Consider the following 23,131-nt stretch of genomic DNA (forward strand, 5'->3'; position numbering starts at 1 on the left):
GGCTTTTGCTCTCTTTCCCCCGTGTAAGGTTTGGAGCTCTGGAGGTCTTCAAAGGATAAATGCTTGATGGGTGGTGGAAGGGAGGATCAAGCCCTGGGAGGACTCAAGGGAGTCGGAGGAAGCAGGCCTAAGGCCTGGGCGGACCTGGCAGGGGGGAATGGGGGAGTAGTTGAATGTCTGTGTGTAATGATGTGCGGGAAGTGATATGGGAGATGTGAGGAAGAGATCCAGATTAGGGAATGTGAATATGGCAAATACCTCAGAGGGGACCCTCCCTAGTTTTTGGACTGTAACTGCGAGGGAGGAGAAATGTGCTTTCAGACTTGCAAGTTTCTTTTAATGTAACCTTAAAGCTAGAGCAAGATAGAGAGGGCCTCTGAGGCTGCCATCAATCTTGCAAGTCCGAAAGTACCTTCAAGTCCACTTTTCTGTCACAAAAGAAGGGCACAAAATCACCATGTTCAAGTACCTTATCAGTTGTGAAGGCCGCTGTAATCACAAACCATAACCTGGCAGAAGTGTCAAGCTTGGCTTAGTATGGCAACTACGGTTGTCTCTTTCCCAAGGGTAGCGTGTTAAAAAAAAGGGAATGAAAAGGAGAAAAACAAAGTGAGGGAAAAGGAAAACAAATAGAAAGTATCTTGGGAGGTTATAAGGAGCAGAGTTGCCTCCACAGGGAAAGATGTTTCAGTTTAGAATGAGTCAGTTGACTGGGTAGCCATTCAGCTTATTGTGTATACAGTCTTGTTTATGCAGAGCCTTGTGTTCCATTAAGGAACGTGGAAAAGAAAACAAACTGAAATGGGAGCAGCCTTTGAAACTCAGAGCTTTGCTACAGAAGACAGCAAACATATCTCTGTTCAGATAGCTTATATTTCTTCTTCATTCAAAATATTATACATTGCTTATTGTACGCTATGACTATCATTAAGTGTCATACCTTATGATTCTCGACTCCTGATGAATGTATCTTTTCTTTTATGTATACTGAGAGTATTTACACCAAGACAAGTTTCTTGTGTGTCCAATCACACTTGGCCATAAAGCTATTCTGTTCTGTTCTGTTCTATTCTATTCTGTTCTGTTCTGTTCTGTTCTATTCTGTGTTCACTCTCATATTTTAAACAAGAACAGCAGTTATTTCCATGCATCCACTGAACAAAAATTATGTCATGAATAATTATTGCCATTGAAGTATCTTCTGGGTGGAATGGACTCCATTCTAAATCCCACCCCTGGTTTGTTATAATAATTTAAAAGAGACTGTACTGTAAGAGACTTTCAGCACAAATAATACTTCTTTATTATTGTTACTGTTAATATTAGATTAGATCTACCATGACTACCCTCGATTTTACAACCACAATTAGAACCAGAGTTTGTTTGTTTCTTCTTTTTAAACAAATTTTATTCAGTTTTTCACATTAAAAACAAAAATCTCTTTTTAGTGGACAATATATTTCCGGGTCATCACCTTTACATACAAATATGACAGCAATTATACATTCATATATGCATACTTAATTCTATTATTACCTTTTTCATTCCAAATTTTCAGTAAGGAGAGAAACAAACACATTAATTCTAGCCTCTTTCATTAATCTCAATCGAAACATCTTTTTGTTTCATTTCAATTATTTCAAATATAATCCTTTAATATTTATTTTAAAAATAAAGATAAACAATATGTGTTTGCCTAATAATAATAATGATAATAATGATAATTAATAATGATAATAATGATAAATTAATAATGAAAATAATAATGAAAATAAAAAAGGTTACCAATGTCTCTCCTTGCTTTTAATAGTCTATATTAACTCATTAATTTGGTTGGTTCTTTAGTCTGTCATATTCCCTTTCCATTACACATTCTTTTTATAAATTCTAGATTAATACAAATTTTAACACACACACAAAAAAACAAGTATAGGTTTCCCCCCTTTTACTGTTTTGAGTGTGACACCTCAATGATTAGAATATACCTTTATTCCCTCATCTTGATTCCCAATAAATCATTATTTTTAAGAAGTTACAATAATAATCATTACATCTTTTCATTTGGATTCCGCAGCATATTTCCCCACCTTGATTTTTAATAAGAGTTATCAGTATCTATATTACCCTATTTTCTAAACATTTTTAATTGCAGAAATATTCTTATTACCCCTTGTCACCCTGCAGAATCCCCTTTTTAATCATCAACCATTATCTCTGAAAAAACAATTTCTTTTCAACATTTTACTATTTCCGTATTTCTTTATTTCATGCACCTGTTTCTTACTGCTTCTCCTCCCCCTCTTTTCCCCATATCTTTTCTCATTCCAGTTTATATCCCTCTCTTTCTTAATATCTTCCTTTCCCCTTTTCTGCTGGGTCTTTCTGCCTTTCCCGACTTCACAGTTATTCCCCCTTTTGATTGCCTTCTTAAATCTCAACTTTTTAACCTTCCTTCTTTCCCCACTTCTTTGTAGTGTTCTTTGTGTTAATTGTCTATTTAAAATGTCTTCTCCTTGAATCGACTCCTCCTCCTCTGAAGCTCTTGTTCTTCAATCGCCATTTCAATCGCCATTTCCATTTTTTCTAACACAGAGCAAAGTGATTCGCCTCTTTCCTGTAATAATTCTATCATATTTTTAAGTTCCATTTTTAATTCCCAAAGAGATATCATCATTACATACTCTTGTATTTTATGATCATTAAAGTCCACAAAAAAAAAAAAAAAAAACACTTTTAGTTTCCTTCTTTCTTCTTTCAATTTTCTAAAGTTCTCAGTTATTCCAGCCCAGGGTCTATACCAAAAACATCAATCAATCCCACAGTCAGTCTTTCCTTGCTTTTTGCTTTATTCTGGTTCTGCTTTCACTTTCTAAGATTCTTACTTTGTTTCAATATTTCTTTAATGTTATATCCACGCAAGTTCATTCAGAAACAGGATGCTTTCCCTTTTATTTGAGCTCAAGTTTTTGTTAAAAGGTGGCACTCTCCATTATACAAAGTCTTCACCTTTTTCCCCTATTTTTTTATTTAGGGTTTTTCGAACCTCAATATTCCAGCACAGTCCAGTTTCCAATTTGTAAACTTTATTATTATTTTTTGACAATCTTAAGTCCAGCTTTATTTTATGCCTGTTTATTGCCAAAATATTTTAGTCCAATTTAGTTAAATCTTTAGTTCCAGCTTCTTCCTTTCCCGGTTTGAAGCCCCGCTTAGCTGTCAAAAATATTTTCTTTTTTTCCCCTTGTCCCTTTGTAATTTCGCCACTCACTTTTCTTTTCTTAAAAGTTCCATGTTACCTTAATCCCGGGGTACTTTTGTTTAGTTGTATTGCCCAGTTGTCCCGGTTCAGATGTTATTCACCTCTTTCTTCCCTCCTGCACAAATCTTAATCCAGCTGAGTCCTCCTCTTCGGGGTGGCCATTTTAAACCATCGCTGCAGTCATCTTCGGGGGAAAAAAGACCAAGCCCGGGGAAATGCAGCTCCCCTCAACCTGGCTTGTGGCTTCCCCTTACTCTGCTGCCCCTCCAAGGCAGCTTCAGCCCCTAATCGTAATGATCGGGGCTCTCCTACGAAAGAGCACAGACCATAGCCGCAGAGAGTTGCGGTCTACGGTCCGTCAGCGAGGAGGCTCCGCCTTCTTCCTCCAGAACCAGAGTTTCTTTAATAAGTCATTGTAGTCATGTCAATTTTATGACAGTTCTTACGGCAGTTGTTAAGTGAATCACCACAGTCATTAAGTGAATCATGTGATGGTTAAGCAAATCCACCTTCCCCAATGGTTGTTTGCTGCCAGAATTGGGCAAAATAGGTTACAAATCACTGCAACACTGCAGCCAGTCATAAACGTGAGCTAGCTTCCAAGTACCCAAAGTGTAATCAGATGACTATGAAGGTGGTGCAACAATCATAAGTGTGAGTGCAGGTCATAAATATTTTTTCTTATTTTCTGTTGTAACTTTGAATACCATTAAATGAACTGTTGTAAATCGAGGACTACCTGTTACCATATTCTGATGAACAGACTCTAAAAGATACCAGCATCTCACAAAAGCTTCCAGTGGAGGAAAGGAATAGGTAGACCCAGTTTTGTCTGCATCTTCTCATATTGCTTTTCCTGCATCTTTAGGCAAGTATCTGATACAACCATGATCTGACTTCTGGGACAGAGAGAAGTAATTTGAAAATCATTTTTCATTTGCACAAGATAAAGTAGAATCTGAACATGCTCTATTCTGACTCTGGCCTGCCCTGATCTATCCATCATCTTGTTTTGTCTTTCTAAGTACTTTAGAAATAAATATAAAATACTCATCTTCAGATCATTTCCTAACAACAGGCAGAATATTAGTTTTTAACCTTCTTTTACTTGAAGCTTAAATCCTGGAAAGAATCCTTTGATATTCTTTGTATATTGTTAAATCTAAACCTTCCTGGAAATTTCTCTTTATTTTGAAGGCAACCATTTTTTTTTTAAAAAAAGGAAAGGATTGTTATTTTAAGGTGCTGATTATAATCTGATTTCTTTATTTTTTTTTTGAGGTTGATACTGGTAGATGAGAAGTACAACAAAAAAAATGGTGGCTAAGACAAACCAAGTTATTCCAAGATTGGTTATTTATCATAATATATAAATATCCAGTTAAATCATATCTCAGTACTCCTTCCTTCAAACCACATTAAACTACTAATTAAGATAATAGGACAGTAATCAAAGAGAGATACTATATTGTATGGCTGCCCGTTTTTGCACCAAAACTGCTTAGTAAAAAGTGTCCTGCTGACAACGTATGAATTTGTGAATAATAATATGAAGGAATGGCAGCCTATGCCTGCCACTAATATTCTTTTGCTATGTTGCAGTAAAATGTATAATAGCAAGACATAAATGTTAATACACTTTAATGTTCTTGCTATTGCAACATAGCAGAAGAATATTATTTATTTATTAATAAGTTAAATCAGTGTTGAAAATACTGAAATTAAATACTGAAAACATGTCTTAGTTTGTTTAACCATCAAACGATTCAAAGTGGCATTCATATGAAATATTTAAATATCCCCAATATAACAGAAAAGAAAAACCAAATAGCACTCACCACCCAGAAAGAATACAAAAATTAAACATTCAGAGAAAACCAATGGCTTCCCAAAACCCCATGGCCCAGGGCTTCCCGGAGGAAGGTCTTCCTAAAGGACAGTGGGTCTGTGGCTCCCCCTCCCCATCTTGTTTCCCATGCTCTGCAAACAACAGGAATTTCTAGTTCTATGAATGTCTACTTGAAAAAAGGTAGTGACTAATAAACTTTGCAGTTTGTGATATGTCTTGTTTTGCAAAATTATGCTCAGAGTAGTGCACAAAAGGGATAAAGCAGAAGACTTTTAAGGGGTACATATTGTGTTTGGGTTCAGCTTTAAGTCTAGAATATGGTGATGCAGTTTGCCAGTAAGATTCACTACTTAGAAAATATGTAATTTCCTCAAAAGATTTGAAAGAGAGGCGCATTTATTTAGTTTGTTTCATTGTATGTTGCACCAATGTTTAACTATGTTTTTCCAATAATTAGATGTTTAAAAGACATTTGCAAACTGCACTGTCGTGGTTTGCATCAGTATACAAAACTCAAAAAGTTATGCTTTCCACCAATTTTATTACCGATATTAATCTTGAGCATTTCAATTAACTCATAGGAAATGGCAGCTGTAAAAGGAAGCTACGAAAAAGACACAGTTGCTTTCATGCTTGTATTTATGTCCTTTTGATTCAAAGAAACTTTTGCTTTCATATCTGAATCACTGTACAGCTCAAAAAGGCAGTTTCCTGTGATCCTAACTCAGAAATAGCTCAGAAGTGGAAGATGGAAGTAAACGTCCTACTTCTGAAAATGTATTATTTGAGTATAGTTTCATTTCACTTAATCACCAGAAGCCTGCTTGAAATGAAAGGTTATTCATAAAATAGCATTGGATTGAGGGGAAAATATCAGTGACGTATGGAGCAAAATATCTACAGAATTAATCAACTCATCAAATTTAACCACATTAGGAAAGATACATACATATAACTGTCACAGCTGCAGGGTTTTTTAAAAAAATAAGCCTGAGGTTACCAATATGCAGAGTCTAGACTGTTATGTCAATGTGTCATTGAAGAATAGTAAACATCCAAAAAAAGTTGAGCATGAGGAAAGTTTTATTGAGTAAGGATAATTAATAGCTCCATAAATTGCTGTTGATGTGTAATAGTCCTGCTAAGCACCTGGGTAACAGTGACCTTTGAAGACAGGCCAAAACCTGAAGTTCTTAAAAGGTAATTAAAATAAGAAGGTCTCTGTTTGAAACTCAACAGATTGAAAAAAAATGGTCTGTTTATTCTCCCTGAATTTAAAGAAATATATCTGACTGGTTGGAAAAAAACAGCTAAAGAGTTGGATAGTAACTGTAAGAAAAAAGTTTTTTTGGGGGGGTATACCTAAAACTTTTTTATTGCTTGATGTGATGTATGTCGTATGAGAAGGAGGAAAATAATTTTTGTCTGACAGTGTACTTATTAAACCAGCAAAACTATTTACTAATTACATAAAATGTTATTACACAGTCAGTGTTAGAAAAATAAAATAGCTTCAGGATTCTTTCCAACAGCCTTAAATAGAATTTTAGAAAAAGAAATTTCAGATTGTGTTGGAAATACTGTAATCAGTTGCAAAGTACTTGTCCGATGAATGCTGTAAATATAAAGTCAGGATATATTGGTTAAAAATAGTAAGTAGGGTTGATATTTATAAAAAAGCAAATGAACACTCTTCTTTCAAAGCTGGAGCTAATTTTTCCTTTCTTGAGAGCCTTGTGGTCTAGAAATGTGGGATGGAAATTCCAGAAATAAATGATTTCTGTGTTAGCTGCACATCTATCTTGCTTAGGTAGACTGGGCGCTGTTTTTTTCTAGATCATCTGTTTGCTGACCTTATTTACTCTTAGAGGTTTACTGCAGTAAAAATTGTGTTTACAGACATACACACGCACACACACACACACACTCACACACAAAAACCACCTTGTAGGGCAAAGAAAAAGAAAAAAAAATCTATAGAACCCCTTGACTTCTCTAGCTAGCTGAAGACCGTATTTGGAGATGTTTTAAGTGTGCATCCTATATTAGTTCAAATAATAATCGCAGGACTGAAGAGAACCAATCAAATCCTAATAAATGATTAAAAATTTCTCTATGTAAGTGGATATTAAAGTAATTTATAGTCACAATCAATACAATGACACAATGAAAACGTAAGTAATAAGCTATGCACTAATAGAAAATGTTTTGTGAAAAAGTGTTTTGAATGTTTTATGAGCACAGCACTTCTCTACTATTAATCATACAATGCCCTTTTCAGGACTCAATGTGAGCCCCACCCCCAAATGAATAAATAAAGGGGGCATAGGTAATTCCTTAAAAGCAGCCAGTCTTTTTCTGGTTCACGTGGAATCCTAAAAGTTGATGCTACTTTAATGAATAGCAGAAAGTGGCTATGCTTACTTCAGTCCAAACCATTTCTAAAGTTGCTGTTTTCTATTCAAAAGCATAGATACCCCCAGGAAGGTTGCAGGGTATCGGGAAAAGATGACATGTATCATGACATCATCAGGCATACGATTCACTATATCATGATATCATTGATTTGTGTCATTTGCACAATGACATCATGATGCATTATTATTTTAACATCATTTTGACTTTGCTTACAGGCCCAGCTGCTAATGAACAGTGAGTGCCTGTTTGATATAGAAGTTAAGGTGCTGGACTAAAAACTGGGAAGACACGAGGTCTTGTCATCCTTTATAACATGGAAGCCAGCTCAGGGATTTCAGGCCAGTTACTTGCTTAACCCAACCCACCTAATAGGGTGAATAGGAGAAGGGAGCATTATTAATGCTACCTTATGTTGTGAAAAGTAAAAGATGGGGCATAGAATCAACACATAAATAACAAAACTGCTGTCAGTAACTGATCCTCAGCTTTCAGTCACAGAAAACAGCAGTAAGTCATGTTCTTTTTTTTTTTTTGTTCTCATGCATATATAATATTGAAGTTTTACCAGTTTACCAAATTTAGAGGCTTTATTCCTGAAACATACTTTCACTGGAATGCTAGTGTGGAGCTTAAGAGAAGTCCAGGTCAAGAAAATAACAGATTTGTCCATTTTGCATTTTATATATATTTATGTGTACTGTCTGTCCCCTTGAGCTTACTGTATTTGCAAATGGTGAAAGTATAGACAAAGGGAGGTTGGAGCTATGTTTTTTCTATCGAATGAAGAGGTGAAATTGTGGGGTCCTTGGTACTCTCTAAACTCTGAGCTTGGTGGTTTTCTTGCAGAAGTTTCATTGTCAGAGTAGGTAATATCATCAAGGTAGATGATATTACAGATCAATCCTGAACTGCAAATATTCTCTTCTGCCATTTAAACTTTCTCATTGTGCTGATGGCTAAATCCACAATCCGACTTTGATGGGGGGACTGTACAGTCCTATTTTTCAATTTTTTAAAAAAATAAACATTCGTGAAACACCCAGATTGGAATTTAATTTGGGACAATCCCGATCAAACTGGGATGCATGGTAATCCTGTTTCTCTTTCTCTATTCCTCTCTCTTACCCCCATACACATTTTTCTTATCATTTTGTACTATATGATTTTTTTTGTTCTTGCAATCACTCTTAATCTAAAATATATTTGCCAGGATATTTGATACATACCCTTTTATTGTAAAATGAACATGTTAACTGATTTTTAAAAAAGGTATTAGCAATCCATCTAGATTTTCATTGCTGTAATTTATAATAGGACAAGTCTTTTCGTATATAAAGCATTGTTTCTCAACAGCACCTCTTGCTGGGGAGTTAGTCCACATATCTTAAAATTCATAAGGTTTTAATATAAAATAATTAGGAAATGTTAAGTAAGGTCAGAATTAGGGATGGAATCTTGCAGCATGCTGCCACTTTGAAGCACCCCCTTAAAATAAGGTCTGGGGAGCACTCTACAGAGTGACTGGCTGGGAAATTTGGGGAGTTGAAGTCCACACATCTAGAAGTTTCGAAGACTGAGAAGCCATTACATGACATGTAATGAGGTGGTAATAGAATTTTAGACTGTGTCTCTCCAGAATAAGGATATGAGTTTCAGACATTTGATCATTTCCCATAAAATATGGGAAGAATGTTTCCCACATTTAGTATACTTACTGGTAGAGTAAGTATTGTGAAGAAGTAAGTAATGTGAAGAAGCTGAATCTATTAATTTGCTGAGCTGTGCAATTTTTTTGGAAGATGCTTTGTAATATTTAAGAGAACGTCTGAAACATTTCTTTTTGAATCATGAAGGTAGCCATGTCTTGTTCTACCTCTGTACAGTTGTTTCATACATTATTCCCATTCCCTTAATTTGTAAAAGCATACATCTAATTATTATCTTTTAACCTGGTGTGTTGTACTATACCAATAACAAACCAGGTTAGAGTTAATATAAGATAATAATATAACCAATACTTGGAAATAAAAATAATTATAATCCTAAACATTAAGTAGAGACCCAGTTGGGAAAGGACATTACAGTAAAGATAATTTTGGGCTTCCATATCTGAGTTCTAAATTCTGGTTGACCACTAGATGTCAGAAAACACTTTGAACTTATAGCAATAGCATTTAGACTTATATACCACTTAACAGTGCTTTCCAGCCCTCTCTAAGTAGTCCAGCATATTGCCCCCAACAATCTGGGTCCTTATTTTACCAACCTTGGAAGAATGGAAGGCTGAGTCAGCCTTGAGCCTGGTGAGATTCGAACTGCCAAATTGCAGTCAGCCGGCAGTCAGCAGAAGTAGTCTGTAATACTGTGTTCTAACCACCGTGACACCATGGTTCTTATACATGCATATTAGTCTTCTGATTCTTTTCAATCTAGTTATGATAATGATTCCATCCTTATAAAAGTAGAATTAAAGGACTGGATAAATAACAGTGATACACAATGGATCCCCCCCCCCAATTGCTTTAACAATTTCAGCATTTAATGCAGTCCTTTTTATACTCCTAAACTATTCCTCCCCTTTGTTTTCTTCCTTCAGAGATTCGAACTTGTTTATGCTGGACACCCGAATAGTATGGGCCTCAGAAGAAGGATGGCTGGAATTTGACATCACTGCTACTAGCAACATGTGGGTGATAAACCCTCAGCATAATTTGGGACTCCAGATGAGCGTGGTGACTAGAGATGGTAGGTATTAGACATATTTTAAACATCTGGCCAATGACCTTGTCATTAAGTAGAAGCTATGTTTATAGCATTAAACTATGATGCATCTGGCCCACGCAGTCACACAGCTGTGCTATGATAACAGGGCTCTGAATCCAACAGCACAGATTGAAAGCTTCTTGATTATTTTATTCCATGTTTGTAGTTATGAAATACTGAGAATTCCTGGGTTATGAATATTGGTGGTGGTTGAAAAATTCTCTGAAAGTACTTTTTTCTAGGAATGACTACTTCATGTAGGGTAAATGAACCATTGCCTAGAACAGGGCTGTCATATTCCTGTCGTCATGACGACATCATGTGACATATTGGAACTTTCCCCCCCTTTGCTAAACCAAGCATGGGTGTGGCCAGCACGTGACGCACCCGGGCCTTGGGCCGGGAGTTTGACAGCCCTGGCCTAGAAGGTAGACAGGAATTTCAATGTGTTCTCTTGACTGGATCAGAAATCACACCGCTTAGAGTACTTTTCTCCGTGGTGATACAATGTAAAATATTGCATCAGTCTATCAGGCTGTACATCTGAAAAAGCTATAGAACTTGACTTATGCAATACTGGTGGGAGTCTCATGCTACATTTTGTGTTTGCAATAGGCCATTTATCTTTAATAATCAAACAGGTTGGTAGAATTCCTTTTTGCTTCAATTGATGGGGAAGCGCAGCCAGATTCAGATATTGAATGAATCCACAGTATAGCATAGTTGGTTTTGTTCTTAGTTCTATTATGTCAATCCAGCTATTCCATGTTTTTGAACTGTGGTTTATTGACTACCACCTTTGCAAATCCAACATGTCCAGGCTCATGTGATGCAGTTACTAGGTGATTTAATTGCTTCCCATTATTCATTAACAAGACTTTTGAAAAAAAAAAACAATGCAGGAAACATTTTGCAAGACAAAAGAATTGTGAGAAATAAAAAAAGAAATTTGTTTCAACTGTCATATTCATGTCATATTTAAGTAAATGATAACTATTGAATAGGAAGAACAAGCAGGGGAAAATTAAGGAGAGTCAGTAAGATGTTGCATGTATGAAAACATCTGCTTGGCTCCAAAGAACTATTCAGAACACTGTACTCTTTATATGACATGCTACCTTTTTGGTTTAATTTATAGGTCTCAGTATAAACCCTAGAGAAGCAGGGCTAATAGGTCGAGATGGCCCTTATGATAAACAGCCTTTCATGGTGGCTTTTTTTAAACTGAGTGAAGTTCGTGTTCGGACTGTTAGGTCAGCACCCAGTAGACGCAGGGACCAGAGCAGAAACCGCTCCACACAACCACAAGATGTTTCCAGGACATCCAGGATCACAGGTAACCTCTTACATACCTACTGGGCTATGTTTATTCATTACATGTAGTTTTTGAGCACTTTATGAAATTCTTTTATTCATATCTATTTTTTTTCTTTTGCAATTATTTATGTTCAATAAGAAATAGCCCAAACATTTTAATTGGCCCTTCAACTTTAGACTCTAATCTGTACCCTAATCCAGTGTGGTTTGATATATAGATGTTTTTAAATCCCCATTCTAGGACACTCACGCTCGCATGCCAGCACCCAGAAGGCAATGCGCCCCCCCACGCTCCCTACGCATGCATGTGCAATCCCCCCCGCTGCCCCCTTAGCAGCACTGCACCTCACAGCTGATTTTCGATTGGTTTGAGGCCTTTTTTGGCCTCCCAGAGGCTTTAGGAAGGCTTCTGCAGGCTTTTCAGGCTGAAAACTAGCCCCGTTTCATCATTTCCTGTTTTTTCAGAAATACTGGAAGTGATGAAATGGGCCTAATTTTTAGCCTGCAGAAGCCTTCCTCAAGCCTTTGGGAGGCCGAAAAAGGCCTCAAGCCGGCTGAAAAATCAGCTGTGAGGCGCAGTGCTGGTAAGAGGTCGGGGGAGGGGGGAGATTGCACATGCATACGTAGAGAGCGTGGGGGAGCGCATTGCCTTCTGGGTGCTGGCATGCGAGCGTGAGCGTGCAAACGCACACACAATTTTTGACATAGGAGCCCAAAAAGGTTAACCATCATTGCTATATTGGCTTTAAAAAAACGTTAGATAAATGTGTGCTTTTAAAGAATTGGAGATTAAATCTTACTTAGAAACTGGGTTATTTTCTTTCAGAGTTAATGTTTGTTATATATCTTCCAATCAGTCCTGCCATTGATTTTATCTACAAATGCTGACATCTCTACCTGTATCAGACCTTATTTTCTATCTTTGTCTTCTTTCCCCATTCAGCTTTGTTGCTGCCACATTCATGCCTTACAGTAGCTTTTTGTTCATTTTCAAAATTCCTCATAACAATAATCAAGCTTTCTGGCAAATTTATTAGCTTTAATGCATTCCACATTCTGTTCTGATCCACACAAAGGCTTTGCTGTTGTCAATGAAATAATAAACTCTCCTCCTTCAATTATCTTGCTTTCTCCGTAAACCATTTGCCTGAGCTAACGGAAACACTTTCTGGGATAAAACAAACAGGGAAAATATTTAGAGAGCAGAACACCAACACGTTCAATTATCTGTAACTCAACTCCAAGCAGAAATACTCCTAAACACCTAAATTTTCTAGAGATAGAGAAATCAGAGACCGCTTTAAAAGGCAGTGTATTTTACAAAAGCTCATACCTTTTAATAAAATTGATTAGCTTGAAAAGGTACTACTAGGCCCCTGATTTTTAACTACCATAGAATACAGGTAGTCCTCAATTTACAACCACTGTTGAGCCCAAAATTTCTGTTGCTAAGTGAGACATTTGTGAATTTTACCTCATTTTACAACCTTTCTTGCCACAGTTGTTAAGTGAATCACTGCAGTTGTTAAGATAGTATCACGGTTGTTAAGTGAAACTGGTTTCCCCATTGACTTTGCTTGTCAGAAGGTTCCAAAATGTGTTCACATGACCTCAGGACACTGCAACTGGCATCTGAATTTTGGTCACGACTGTGGGCTGCTGCAACAGTCATAAGTGTGAACAATGGTCTTAAGTCACTTTTTCTAGTGCCATTGTAACTTCGAATAGTCACTAAATAAACTGTTGTAAGTTGAGGACTACCTGTACCCAGTTTTCATCCTACAATGTCTCCTTTGGAGAGGATTAATCTGAGTGAAGTCTGGCATCACCAGGTCACCCTACCAGAACTCAGTGATGAAAAGCAGATGGCCTTTTCATCCAGGTAGAATAGTAGAACAGCAAAGCATTAAAGACTTGCTGATGGGAGTACAGGATTGGGCAAGAAAAAAGGGACTGCCTATTTTAACACATCAGTATAGCTCTGATGACCTATTACCTCTGGGTTTTCCAAAAGACTGCTAATAAGAACACCTTTACACACATTTAACAGGATGGAACCACCTTAATTTACAAAAAAAAAAACCTGTATTAGCCTAGTATTTCTTGAAATAATTTTAATCTCCTGCCCGACAGCGCAAGAATTAAAAAATGATTTTGGATTTCCAAAATCCAAAACAGGTCCTGTCAGGTGCTGAAGATATGCTTTCAGATAATTACAATCAACAACCTGCAAAATTTAAGGTGTTTTAAAGCAGGTGTAGATAGTCTGTGATTCAAGCAGCCTCTCTACTATGCTGCTTAATTTTGCACTTTGTGGAGTGCTTGAAAGTCAGCTGTGTACAGGTAGTCCTTGACTTACCACAGTTCATTTAGTAGCCATTCAAAGTTATGTCACTGAAAAAGTGACATGATCATTTTTCACACTTGATTGCAGCATTCCCATGGTCACGTGATCAAAATTCAAATGCCTGGAAACTGACCCTATGACAGTTGTAGTGTCCCAAGGTCATGTGATCACCTTTTGCGACCTTCTGACCAGCAAAGTCAACAGGGAAGCCAGATTCATTTAGCAACCATGTTACTAACTAAACAACTGCAGTGATTCAACAATTGTGGCAAAAAAGGTTGTAAAATGGGACAAAACTCACTTAATAAATTTCTACCTTAGCAACCTAAATTTTGGGCTCAATTTTGGTCGTAACATAAGTCAAGGATTACCTGTACTCCATCCTGAGGAAACTGATCAATGCTGAGGCTTTGGTTTTTAAAACTGCTTTCACAGAGTTATAAAACAATGTTTATTTTTTTTTATTCTTAAAAATTCCTGCAAGGAAATAATGTGTATGGCAATGCCCCATTTATGTAGTAGCTGTTTTTTGTTATAGTTTTTGTCTTCCATATGCTATCTGCATCTTGCCTGTTAAAAATTACCCACCCTTGCTTTAAGAACTTCTATTAACTTATAATTACAATTTCCAACAGTTTTTTTTTAAATACCTCCTAACAGATTACAACAGCAGTGACTTAAAAACTGCTTGCAGAAAGCATGAACTTTATGTTAGCTTCCAAGACTTGGGATGGCAGGTATGTGGTGTTTCTGTCTTAAAGTGGCCTTAAAATACTATCTGGGATATTGATGCTAGTTTTCTATTTAGCAGATTAGATTTGTGTGAGAAGTACATGGAGGGCGAAAGGAAACCTCCTTGAATATCCTGCTCAGTGAAATATTTGTCATAATCTTAACTTGGATTGAAGAGCAAATTTTAGTTATAGGCTACAATAAAATGCTTTTTCAAGTGTTTTCCATAACTTATCTAATACTATTCTGTTTACTTAAAATATTTATAGTCCCCTTCATTCCTGATCGATTTTGGACAGGGTCAGCAAAACTTTGGTTTGTCAGTTTTTCAATTTTAAAAATTATAAGTTGTCCATTTGTTTGTAAAGCCCTCTGAATCTAAGTTCCAAATGTTCTAAAGTCTTGCATAGATCTTACTAAAATGGCTTCCTTCCTTTTAGATTAAATGCTGTCTTTCAGTAATTGACTCTTGCCTTGGTGCATACAGTAGTTAAGGAAGTATTTGTTTCTACCTGTAGAAGCTTCCATTTAAGAATGTAGCTTGTATGGAGGCTGTGTGCACATGTATTATGCAGTTATGGAAACAAATGCATTCTCCATTAGACATCAGGGGTGTAAGAAATGTCAGGATCCCTCTTGTAGTCTCTACAGTATGTAGAACCAAAATGGTGAGTTTTTTGTTTGCATGTACTGGGCATGATGTAAGTATAAAATGGAGGACTTAAAGCAGGGGTGTCAAAGGCTCGTGGGCCAGATCCGGCCTGCAGGATATTTAGATCTGGCCCATGGGGCTGGCCTGGAAACAGTGAAGAATCAGCCTGCAGTACCCTTTACCTGGCCCTTTCAAGCTTCATTTTCGCTGGAAGAGGGCTAGCAAAACAAACTAAAAACAAAAGCAAAGGAGAAATGTTTCCCCTTTTGCATTTCAACATGCAAGAAGGGACAGGAAAGGACAAGGGGAAAGAGGAAAAACAAAGTAAAAGAAGAAAAGTTGGGAAGAGAGCAAGGACAGAAAAAGAAGAAAAGAGGGGAAGGAAGAAGAAAGAAGGAAGAGGGAAGGAAGGAAAATTATGAGTGTGAGGGAGGGTCTAACGAAAATTCTGCCAGCATTTGGCCACCACAAGTGTCCCCGACATGAGTCCTGTGTCACGCCCACCATGGCCATGTCCCCGGCTACACCCCACACCCCCTCAGCCCTTTGAAGTCAAACAAACCCTGATGCAGCCCTCAATAAAATCGAGTTTGACACCCTTGACTTAAAACTTGGAGGGGTTGAAATCATTTGCAACCTAACTCCAAGCAGAAACTCTTTCTTTCATTTTTTAATCCCTTAAAAATCCTGAAACCCCTTTCCAGAACACACTTTACCCATGCCCACTTTGACATGGCACACAAAGCTGAGGTAATATAATCTGTGTATCTGTGCTCTAGACATTCACAATGTTCATAATTTAGTGACCATTTTTTTACATTTATGACCTTTGCAGGACTGTAAAGCAAAGAAAAGCTAAGTAAGATCATAAGCCCAGTTGCAATTTCACTAAGTGGTGACTTCACTTAACAACCAAGTTACTGATTCCAGTTATGGTTTCTAAATGGGGATTACCTGTATATGAGTATACTCTTCATAGCGTAGGATTGGCAGAGAAGATTCAGCATTATTTTAATAATAGCAATAGAGCTTAGGTTTATGTACCGTTTCACAGTGCTTTACAGACCTCTCTAAGCGGTTTAGAATCAGCATATTGCCCCCAACAATCTGGTTCCTCGTTTTACCGACCTCGGGAGGATGGAAGGCTGAGTCATGCATGAAAGTCAGTATTAGAAACAACAATATTTTCCTGAAATCAGTGTTTCTCTATGAATTTGCAGGATGTTATAAAGAATGGTTTACTATCTCTTACATTGGTCATTTATATTACATGAAGACAACAATCTTATACTATAGAAATTATTTTGTCATATTGTCTAAAATTCAAGACATAATAAAAAATTTAACATCCTGGAGGAATAGAGAAACACTGACTTCAGTGTCCCTGTATGTATTTATTAGGCTGAATTCTAACCCATACAATATTCTTGTTAAGGATTGGATAATTGCACCAAAGGGTTATGCAGCAAACTACTGTGATGGAGAATGCTCTTTCCCTCTCAATGCTCATATGAATGCCACAAATCATGCCATTGTGCAAACTTTGGTGAGTATATGTGCATATATATTTCATGGCTCATAACTGTAATTATGAAGGATTTAAACTTGAGTATTTCCTTCTGAAGTTGTTGCATAACTGAGATCTTTCCAGCATGTCTGGGCTTAGACTTGGTTAAAACTTAAACTTATATGGAAATAGGAAGATAATTTTGACATTAATAAATTAATTCATCAATAGTGGTGGGAATGCTAGCAGGATTATAGGAAGCAGAGGGAGACCTGATTTCATTAACTTTGCATGAAAATGTACAACTGCACCTCACTTTAAATAGCTAAAAATAATAGTATAGGCTTGAAAAATTGAATAAGAGCATATGGTGTGGCTATATAGACATGGAAGTCAATTTGATAAACATGCCCCAATCTCAGATGGCTCAGATAAAACTGCAGTTTAAGAAGGAGCAAGTTGATATTTCAGGTAATACTATCAATTTCTTTAAACAGGTTCACCTAATGAATCCAGAGAACGTTCCTAAACCATGTTGTGCTCCTACAAAGCTTAATGCAATTTCAGTTCTTTACTTTGATGACAATTCCAATGTCATTTTGAAAAAATACAGGAATATGGTGGTAAGAGCTTGTGGGTGTCACTGACAAAGTATCTACAAGACGCAGTAAAAAAGAAAATCTAATGCTTCTGGAACAGCATTTGTGCCTTAAGAAGGAATAATGAAAAGCAAAGAATTCTGCTACTACTTGTTAAGTATTTGCACACTCATTGCTTTTTGATCTTATAGTTTTAAGTAGGTCAGAACAAATTATAAAATATGGATCCTATGAATACAAAGAGAGATGTGAAAAAAGTAACCTGATGTTTGAACTATATTTCAGTCTTACTAAATGAGCGTCCCTCACATTTTGGATAATATTTCAAGAAGAAAACAGGAGTCTGTCTAAGGAATAAAAAGCACAATTTTAAGTTGAAATTTCAACCACATAAAGTTAACAAAACTCTCTTCGCTGACCCTTAAGGCTTAGAAACCAAATATGTGAGATCCTGGAAACTACTGCAAGAAAATGTCTTCTATTTTGATGAACTGTTTCACTTAAATTGCTTCCTTTAGAAGCTAAAGACAGCTTTTATACATTGTCCTTTCAAATAAAAGAACTGGTCATATGCCTGTTAATCATCAGATTAGGACAACCTTGGTTGAGCTACCATTTTGGGAAGAAGTGGGTATTTCAGAGGTAAAATTATGAGATAGGAAGATGCCTTTGTGTTATTTTCAAAGGCATTTTCTACAGTTACATCCTATTACTAATTCTGACTTTCTCAGAGTCTTGGCATCACCATGAGCAAGTGTGCACAATAACCCACAGCCTATACCTTAGACAAAAACATGCAACTCCACTGGACATACGGAGGAATTGAGGAGTTTCAAACTATGTTTTTTTTTTAATCTGGTTTCCTGAAATGGGAAAGAAAATGAATCATTCAAAGTTTACTAAACAAGAGACACTTACCTGATTGTTCTTCAGAAAAATGTAAGTTGACAAGGTGGAAATGAGGCAAAGCTGCAGTCAAAAGTAGAACTGCTTTGCATTTACTGATAATAATGGGGCATATTCTTAGTTTAAGAAAAATACATTTCAATGCAATATGAACCTTATTTCTAATGTCAGATTACAGATAAATGCCCAGGCAACATTTCAACAAAGTGCACTTCCCTTTGACTACTTTGCATTTTAAGAAGATTTTTGTAAATAACTAAAGGTATAATTTATTTCAGTCATCAGATATATTAACTTTGATGTATTATTTAGCAAGGCCATGATTTTTTAAAAAAAATTTATTCAGAAATTGTGTAAACAATTGTACCACTTGATTTTGTACAAGAAACTCATGAGTTACAACTTAGCCAGCTCTTAAAATTGTGCTTCTTTAGGTTTTTAAAACGAATAAAGGCTCCCTTTAAGGCAGAAATATGTGTTGATTTCTCTGCCATATGTGATTAGCCCTTTCAGTTAACTTCCATAATTCACAAGGATTTTTTCCAGCTTTGTTCTGGACAAATTCTCTACCCTTCAAAAACTGAAGGAAAAACAAACTAGAGTACAAACACTGAGCATCTAGACATGGCTATGAATATCGTATATCTTCTGTATAGACCTGCAGATAATGACCCGTAACTCTGCCCCAGAAAGATGGCAATAATCCATATGCAAAATAGATCAAGATTTAGCTGCTATAGTTTGATCTTGTATCACTACTTGCACAAGAAAGTCTTTGGCTTTAATTCATCCTCTTAGGGCATACTAAATTGGAAACAGGACTGAATGGGGCTGGAAAATACACAAACCTACAATATCATCTACAAAAATGTTATGGGCAAGTTTGATTTCTTTGTTATTGTGGACCTGGGAAAAGAGAAGGTCTTTCATAGACTTCTAAAGATGTACCTGTTCATATGTAAACATGGATCCTAGCTAATCTGAAATTGACAAACTGTAAATAGGGGATAATCTTCACCCAGGAAAATTTGGTTTATAATGTTTGGAATTGAAATGAACATCAAATCTATATGAAGACAGCCAAGTCATGCAATTTAATTAAACGGAGTGTTGGGCTTAGCTGAGAGGTAGCATTGTCCAATATCTAGACCTAGGTAGTACCATTAATTTTCATTGCACTTCCTCATGAGAGAAGACAACAACAGAAAGCAAACAGCCAGGGTAGCTCCCTAGACGATTGTGTTTCTGTGGGCTTTCCTTTAGAATTTCTTCTAATTTGGTTTCTGAAGGAGGTTAAACTCTGCAAATTTTATGCAGCTGATATTGTACTAATATGTTATCTGCAGTGAAACTAATGTTCTGGTGTTAGCCTTTTTTTTTTAATTTTTGTTTCAAAACACTTTTTTCCCCATCATTAATGTAACCAGTACTATAAATACTGGTTTCCAATTTGATCAGTTACTGTTTATTGTAACCTTTCCTCAAGTTTAGCAGAGTAGATAATAGGAAATACAAACATATGAACAGACGATACCACGCTTTAGAACATCCAGTTTCCCACATGACCACTACTGGAAATCCATTAACATTACCATGATTCAACTTTCAAGTTTACTGGACCCAGCTAAAGAAGCAATAACTAAGCAGGTACATTTTTACAGTTCATCCTTGGACTGTCCCAGAACAAAGTTGTGCAGTGTGTCGAGATCTCTGGCTCCTGTGTGTTCAGATACTTTCTCACCACTACGGAAAAGCAAGAGTGTTGGGTAGCCATGGACCTTCAGAAAGAGAAAAAAAGAAATCAGAAAACACCATCATTTTAATCTTATTCCTGTATTTCGCATATGTTCATTAGCAGAAAAATCCCCCCTCCCCCAATTCCAGGTGCATTAAATGCAATTCGGCTCATGTCTAAGGCATATTTAAGTCAACTTAAATCTCTGTTATTTTCTTTGGCAGCAATATAGACATTGTTTGTCTTAACCATCTTCTGCCCTTTGTTTCAACTTCCTAATGCTATAGTCCGAAGAATTGCCCAGAAGTCTCCCATCCAAGTACTAACTAGGCCTGCCCTTTTTTAGGTGTTTTAAGATCTCCAGCATGTTGACCTTGTATAGCAGGTATGAGAAAACCCTTTAAATCCCAGTGTATGGATTTAACAATAAAGCAGTAGGACTGACTAAACCAGAGGTGGCGAGCTATGGCCCCTTTATGTCTTGTGGACTTCAACTCCCAAAATTTCTGAGCTAGCATGAGCATGGCTGGCTCAGGAATTCTGGGAGTTGAAGTCCACAAGGGCCATAGTTCCCCACCCCTGGACTAAAGTAATGGCCACTAGCAATTTAGTACAAACTGAATACCATCTAGCCTTGTGCTTACAGAAAATCTGTTGCAGACATTGCGTTCAGCAGTGCAGTCTACTTCTGCTATCTTCACATCCACTGGTCCTGGAAAGTTCCTTTTTGAGAGGTTCTCCCATATGGGAGCCAGGTTTTTACAATGTCCGCACCTGAAATAATGAGTAAATTTTATTTCGGCCTTGATAATTAATGTAACAAATACTTTAAAACTGAAAAAAAAACCAAGCTTGAGAATATCACAATACAATCTGTTAGAAGTCACACAAGAAGATTAAATACAGATATAAATATGAAGCCTTTCATACAATTCAATTCATATCTGATGATAGAAAATTAACTTAAATCATATCTATTTCATTATACTTACAAGAATCACCACCCATTTTTCATGAGTACAAATATATATCATCCTATTAAAGGTTCATAAGTATTCAGCTACTCCCTTTGATAAGTTCATTATGAAGGATTAAGGAGATTACCTTTCTCCAGATTTAGGACACTATGACACAAGCGTCTTAATTTTGCAATGTTTCTTAATTTTGCAATGTTTGGAGAGTTTGAAAATGTTTCTGAAACACAAGACCTAAGACACAATACACTCCCCTCTTCGTGTTTGGGGAGGGAGAGGATCAATAACAAGCCAAACTGTTTGGAAAACTGTGTTTCATAATTTTGTGTTGCAATGTAAAAGTAAACTACTTTAACAGCTCTTGCGTTCTTTCAGACGCTATAATATCTGAGTTAAGGATTTCAAATCCTTAAATGTGGAAAGAATGTACCATTTAAACCAGAGGTCTCATTCTCGCGGCCCGCGGCCCAATGAACGATATCCTGTGGCCCCCACCGTGATATGAAAGTATAATATTAGTGTATAATATAAATATAAAGTATAATATAAAGTATAATATTATGCGGCCCAGCCTCGCCCAGCCTCTGCCTCCAGCGGCCCCCAGGTAAATTGTATTTGAGACCTCTGATTTAAACAAAACCTTTTGCTAAGGCAGGGGTCTCCAACCTTGGCAATGTTAAGACTTGTGGACTTCAACTCCCAGAATTCCTCAGCCAGCAAGCTAAGTACTCTAAAATACCTTTTAAAAAAGTTAAATTTTGCTGAATGGGATGACAAAGGCTTTTATCTTCCCACTGATTCTAGTACAGTGATGGCAAACCTATGGCACAGGTGTGAAAGGTGACATGCCACAATGTTTTGGGTAACACGACAGCAGTCACCACCTCCTGACAACTATTCTCAACAGCACACACCCTATTTTCACGCTACTTTTGGAGGCTGCACAAGAATGGGGTGTGCTCTGTGTGGCCTCCAGAACTTCTGAAAATTGTATGAGAATGGGGTGTACATGCAGTTTTGGGTGGCTGCAGAGGCTGTGGAAGAGCCTTCTCCAAAGACAATTCAAAAAGAGGGGCTTTGTGCAACCCAGGGCAGCTGTAGGGGCTCATCAACACAAAGACAACACTCCCTGAAGGTAAGTGGCACATGGCAGATCCTGGGGACCACTGGGCTGTGGGGGCAATCATGCTGTTCCCCAAGACTTGTAGATCGTGGGAAGCAGTGTGAGGCAGCCTTTTTGTAGGGCAGCAATGGCACAATGGCTGAAGTTGACGTTCCGGCCTTTACCTCAGATGCAGCCTCAGTGCTAAATGGATTAGATTATTTTTTTTGGGGGGGGGGGGAGAGAGATTGATAATGTTTCTCTTTTGTTTGGGGGGGAGGGAAATGACACCCTAGCAGAGTCAAGTTAGGCCGAATTTTTGACACACACAGCCCCAAAAACTCACCTTTACTGCTCTAGTATTAACTCTAAATTTTAAATGGCAGAAATAAAGCATTTGTACATCTGTATGTAAAACACTACATATACAAGTGCATGATTAAAAGTTACAATGTGGTGCAATATTATTTTCAGCAGCTAAAAGGCAATTAAAAATGAAAGGTTTTATGGTGAACAAAGTGGTACTTAAAAGTTGGTTGAACCAAACTATATAGTTTTGGATCATTTTCGTCAAAAATGAATGAACAAATATACTGCTTTTGACTCATTTGTTTTGCTGGGTTCTCTACCTCTAGTTTTAGGGCTTGTGTGAAGAGCAGATAACATTTTAGGTCATAACAGTGCAAACATTCAAAAGGTTCACAAATGTTTAAGTACCACTGTACTTTGTATATACTTGATATTTTGTACACAGATTTATTTCAAAGATTATTCTCATTTAAGCTGGTAGCTTCCCTTTACTTGCTTGATTATCTATCATCTATCTATCTATCTATCTATCTATCTATCTATCTATCTATCTATCTATCTTGATATATATATATATAGATATATATAGATGTTTTCTGAGGTTCTCGCAGGTATTTGTATGTGGATCTTTGGTTATTCGGGTTTTCTCCCGCGTAAGATTG

At 36.8% G+C, this 23,131-nt stretch overlaps 2 protein-coding genes across 2 annotated transcripts in view; one reads left to right on the forward strand and one right to left on the reverse strand.

The window, feature by feature from the left end:
- BMP6 (bone morphogenetic protein 6) overlaps positions 1-18,291 on the forward strand; it is a 96,941-nt gene extending 78,650 nt beyond the window's left edge. Inside the window, exons 3-7 of the mRNA XM_026676670.2 lie at positions 10,123-10,271; positions 11,428-11,625; positions 14,614-14,690; positions 16,773-16,883; positions 17,342-18,291. Of these exons, the coding sequence (XP_026532455.1) occupies positions 10,123-10,271; positions 11,428-11,625; positions 14,614-14,690; positions 16,773-16,883; positions 17,342-17,491 (685 nt within the window). The 3' untranslated portion in view covers positions 17,492-18,291. The remainder of the gene's footprint in view (positions 1-10,122; positions 10,272-11,427; positions 11,626-14,613; positions 14,691-16,772; positions 16,884-17,341) is intronic.
- A 134-nt stretch (positions 18,292-18,425) lies between these two features.
- The window catches only part of TXNDC5 (thioredoxin domain containing 5), a 32,903-nt gene continuing 28,197 nt past the window's right edge, over positions 18,426-23,131 (reverse strand). The window contains exons 9-10 of the mRNA XM_026676671.2: positions 20,729-20,858; positions 18,426-20,127 (exon numbers count right to left, since the gene is read on the reverse strand). Coding sequence (XP_026532456.1) covers positions 20,005-20,127; positions 20,729-20,858 — 253 coding nt within the window. The 3' untranslated portion in view covers positions 18,426-20,004. The remainder of the gene's footprint in view (positions 20,128-20,728; positions 20,859-23,131) is intronic.

This window comes from Notechis scutatus, chromosome 3 (genome assembly GCF_049901735.1).
Source record: "Notechis scutatus isolate UNSWTSFEM ecotype Mainland chromosome 3, rNotScu1.2, whole genome shotgun sequence".
NCBI lineage: Eukaryota > Metazoa > Chordata > Lepidosauria > Squamata > Elapidae > Notechis > Notechis scutatus.